Source organism: Glandiceps talaboti, chromosome 22 (assembly GCF_964340395.1).
Source record: "Glandiceps talaboti chromosome 22, keGlaTala1.1, whole genome shotgun sequence".
In the NCBI taxonomy this organism is placed as follows: domain Eukaryota; kingdom Metazoa; phylum Hemichordata; class Enteropneusta; family Spengelidae; genus Glandiceps; species Glandiceps talaboti.
This window is the reverse complement of record NC_135570.1, coordinates 12,100,729-12,105,096: the sequence shown is the minus strand read 5'-3', so window position 1 is coordinate 12,105,096 and position 4,368 is coordinate 12,100,729. Positions and strand designations below refer to the sequence as shown.

General features: G+C 35.9%; 1 protein-coding gene across 1 annotated transcript; it reads right to left on the bottom strand.

Moving 5' to 3' along the window:
- Positions 1 to 690: 690 nt before the first annotated feature.
- Positions 691 to 4,064, bottom strand: LOC144452229 (multiple inositol polyphosphate phosphatase 1-like). The gene is made up of 3 exons (XM_078143281.1): positions 3,005 to 4,064; positions 2,479 to 2,707; positions 691 to 2,063 (listed from the first exon to the last, which is right to left on the bottom strand). Exons 1-3 carry the CDS (start codon positions 3,771 to 3,773, stop codon positions 1,664 to 1,666), a joined length of 1,398 nt encoding a protein of 465 aa, XP_077999407.1. The 5' UTR covers positions 3,774 to 4,064; the 3' UTR covers positions 691 to 1,663.
- Positions 4,065 to 4,368: the final 304 nt, after the last annotated feature.

The following is a 4,368-nucleotide window of genomic DNA, read 5'->3' as shown; positions in this document are numbered from 1 at the left end:
TTTGGGGTCGACCGGTCATTTGGGCAATTTACTCTAAGCTTTTATAGTTTTACACATACGTTGTACTGGTAGAGACACAATTAAGGTGTTTACTTCCACACTTTTAGAGACGAGCTTTCTGTTCAAACTGTAATTTACTCGATAAAACTGAATGTTTCTTTCGTTGAGACACCATTTAAGTGAGTGTTGACATTTATATTGTCAAAGGATGTCTAATCACAATGCATTGATGTCCCATCATTTCTCATATAGTATATTGTGGTCAGTTATTTTACATTACTTTAAATTATGTTATGAGTAGACATGTTAGATCGAACTTGCTAGTGAATTGTAGGACCATATTTCAGAAATCAATTAACAACACAACCCATGTAGTGTTGGGGTCTATGTCTTTGAATGCAAAAGACTTGTTTTCACATATCATTGCATCTTACTTTCAAGACAAATTGGGATGCAGTTAAAGGTTCTGCTTTGAACCAGCTAGTTGATCTTTGAAAAATTTGAACCATCATTTAAATCGTTGACCAGGACAAATAGAAATATAATCCAGTCTGTTTACATTCTTCATTTGTACTGAAAAGCAGTCCACACGTGAGGAAATAAATAAAATTAACAATTTATTAAAAATTGATGTAAATCAAAATACATAGTTCATATTGTTTTGAAAGTATAACATTGCTTGAAGTGTCTCTTATTGCATCGTCATCATTGTGATTTATTTATTTATCTATTTACCATTCAACAGGTATTGCCAAATAACAGGAGTAAGGTTCAGTGTTAGTGCAGGAGGAAACCGGAGTACCCGTGTGTTGTCCGGTAGTCATACTGAACGACACTCTCCTTTCTTACAGCGTAGTAAATGTAATCAAACCCTGAACAGATTCGAACCTCTATTGTAGTCGTAAGAGGCAAGTGGTTTTTTAACCACTCGACCACCGACACCCGACAAGGGCTAGACTTAAAGTGTAAACAAAGCCACTCAACCTTATTTCTATTAAAATAGATAGAATTTCTAAAATTATTTTATTACAACAGACAATTTCTAAATATTTAAAGTTCAATATTGGTATGGAGAGACACTTATTTCCTGATATTGTAAAACCTGGAACAGTTGAAGCCGTCACCAGTCATCAGATGTGTCAAAAATATACCTTGTAAGAACACTTTGTGAAATATAGTATCAATTGTAGAAATTCATGACAAAAACATATTCACCAGTGATCAGTATGGTGAATCGTATGAGTTACAAAGTGATTTTATTACATACATGAGTTTAACTTGTTAATGTAACACTGAGCTTTTAATCTGTGCTGGTCAACAATCCTCTTCATAACATATCTCATACAAGATTTCTTATGAAAAGGATGGGTTGATCATCGGAGATCAAAACTTGGAAAACTTGTCCAGAATAACTTTGTAACTCGGATACAAAATATTAAAGTAAGAAAGTTGATATCCAGCTATATATTTGTACTAGAGATTCTATCCTGAGAATATCATGGCAGTCTGAGTCTTGAATTGCATATAGATATAGGCACTTTGGTGAATATTGCTAAGCCTAGGGGGTCATATGGCCATACTGTAATTTCTTACTGTTATTTCTCTTGTGGGAGATAACAAAACATTTACTTGTAGCATTCTGAGGGTTAAAAGATATTCAAGTTTATAGTTCATCATGTATCTCATTTTCATGAATTGTTGTCTGTAATTCACATATTGTCTCGAAGTCACAGTTAGTCAGCCATTTATTATAACAAGCCTTCACTGTGGAGTAGGGACAAAATGTTGACTCACAACATGGCAACTTTACTGGTTTCTCATTAACTAGTACTTCCACCATGAACTGTTCATCGTTGTTGACTGTCTGATCACACTTGTACACAACAAATGCTATATTTCCAGCAAATGGTGATAACTTGCCTCCTCTAAATAAACGATTTCGGTGCTCATGAAAATTGTCAGCTCTTAGTTTGATGGGGTCTTTAAACAGTCCAAGAATAGCAAATATTGGAAATAACGTCTCGGCATGGCCAAACCAAAATACACCAACGGGGTAATTCTCCCTATGAATAAAACACAACATAACAGTGACATTAAACATGATACTCCAACACATGGTAATAATGTCAACTCATTGAGGATAGTACACATTGGGTTTATGCTAAGGAGTCCTAACCCTAACCCCCTAGCTTGATTATGTATGGTATTATAGTATCAGAAACAGAATTCCATACTTTCTATAAAAGTTTGAGTTGATATTTCTATAGCCCTTGGAATGTAAAGGGAAGATGACTAAACCTTAAGGTTAACTCTTGACTTGGTTTCTGTACTAAAACTCTACGCAATTCTTTTCTACATATAGGGTGTTAGGCTTTCAACTTTAAATTTAGACTGCAAAATTATGCAGATTATTTGTGGATGTAAGCCTTAGAATTTCATATAATTCATTTATAGTTTCAAAGTAAAAATAAGACTTACTGTTCACTGCCGACAACTGCTTTGTCCATTGCAGTGAAAATGTCTTTTAGTAAGGAACAACTTATATGGTAGTTTATTTGATATCCATAACTCTTCCTCCAGTAATGTTTGAGATCTGCCCAATATTCCATTACCTGCAGGTCGTCTTCAGTCAGGATATCACACCAATCAGACCGACCCAGCAGTCCAAACTCAAAAGAACAGATGGTGTGAATGGTTTTGGCATGATCTTAAAAGAAACAATGTCGTAGTATAAGAATATGAAACAATGTAGGTAGGTATACAAAGGCTATAAAGCTGCATGAAATTATGGCCGTAGAGATCACTGCAAGCACTTGTGCAATTACCCAGAGTATGCCACACTTGTACTTGTATGTAGTGGGGTTATTTCATATCATTGTAAATATGTCTGTTAGAACTATCACTGTGTGTTGAAAGGACACAGTCAAGATTACTCAGGGACTTTCTAAGCTAGCAGACATTACACTTATAAACTGGCTCTATTCCACCAATATCCTTTACTTACCACTGTTGAGTTTAAAATCAACACTGATATTCAGTTTCTTTGTCAGCCTATCCACAACTGCTTGAAGTTCTGCACCACTACCAAACTTTTTTACTTCATACAAAGCTGTGTCATTGTCCTCCACACTCACGGTAAACTTTTCACAAATGTCAAAGAACCGTAAAAGAACATCTGATTGGACATTGAGAGTATTAAGGTCAAAGGTCATCTTTTTCTTATCTTCATCTTTTCCCACCATGCTTTGCAAACCATCTATGAATATTTTGGCACTTTCAATTGTTCTGGACAAATTTGAACTTTTAAAAACAAACTTCTTGGCGACAAAATTATTTGCTGTTATAAGTTCAGGAAAATATTGAGAAAATCTTTGTCCAAGGAGAAACATTTCTTTTCGACCAACATCTGCCAGACTTTTGGGCTCAACGTTTTGAAATTGGCTCCTCCAGATCTTCAGTATACTATGCTGCTCCTTCATGTGCTCTTGCAGTTCTGGTAGTCTTTTTAAGTTGCCAAAATCTTTTTTGCTTGGATATCTAGTGGCATGTCTGAAGAGTGTGTTCACTTGTACTGGTTTACATTGGAGATTTCTCGACTTGATTAATTGCATAGTCTTTCCAAAGTTATCTTTTAGTTCATCGTAGCCACCAAAAGAATCTGCATATTTGGTTTTGGTTGAAAAGTTCACAGTTTGTAAATTCGGCGATTGTGTATACAAATACGGAATACTTGAGATGAACACTGCAAAATAGATGTACCAATGAGCCATCATAATAAGTAAAACTGTGTGTTAATGTCCTGAGATGTTTGGAAAGAATTCCTGGAATCTTCCAAAAGTTCTGAATCATCCCATTCCCAGTGAACGAACTTGTTGCCAGATCTCAATTTACTTGTGCGAGCTGTCTACTCAATCGCAAAGAATAGCGGTCATGGTCACCACATCAGTGTCACATACCGGTCTTTTCAAGTCCATACCTTCAGTTCCAGTTCACGTGATCGTATGACATTATCAAATATCTCCAGTCTTTTGGAACATCTGGTAGTTTCGCACTGGCCGGGAAGGACGACCTGAATGTTTATGTTGGCAAAACATCAATATGTCATGTCGCCCTCCAGCGTTCAGTTTTGATACAAGTGCATGCATTTTAAGTCTCTTCTTCGTGTAAGTTACAGCATTGCTAAACACTCTGTTTGTTATTAAGTAAGGATCAGGCTCACATAATTTTATCGAACGCAGCATTTTAGTCCGGAGATGAAACTTGGAAGTTGAAGATTCGATAAAAACAACTTCCGGTCAATGCGCGCCCTCAACGCTTCTCATGATCACATCCATCTTTAAAAAAAGCTTTCATTTCCTCTCAACTTTG

Bases quoted from the DNA above. Each gene is read 5' to 3' on its own strand.
- LOC144452229 (XM_078143281.1), bottom strand. From the start codon at position 3,773: ATGATGGCTCATTGGTACATCTATTTTGCAGTGTTCATCTCAAGTATT. The intron at 2,708-3,004 runs GTAAGTAAAGGA...GTTTCTTTTAAG, and splicing joins TGATTTTAAACTCAACAGTG to ATCATGCCAAAACCATTCAC. The intron at 2,064-2,478 runs GTAAGTCTTATT...TTTTATTCATAG, and splicing joins GCAGTTGTCGGCAGTGAACA to GGAGAATTACCCCGTTGGTG.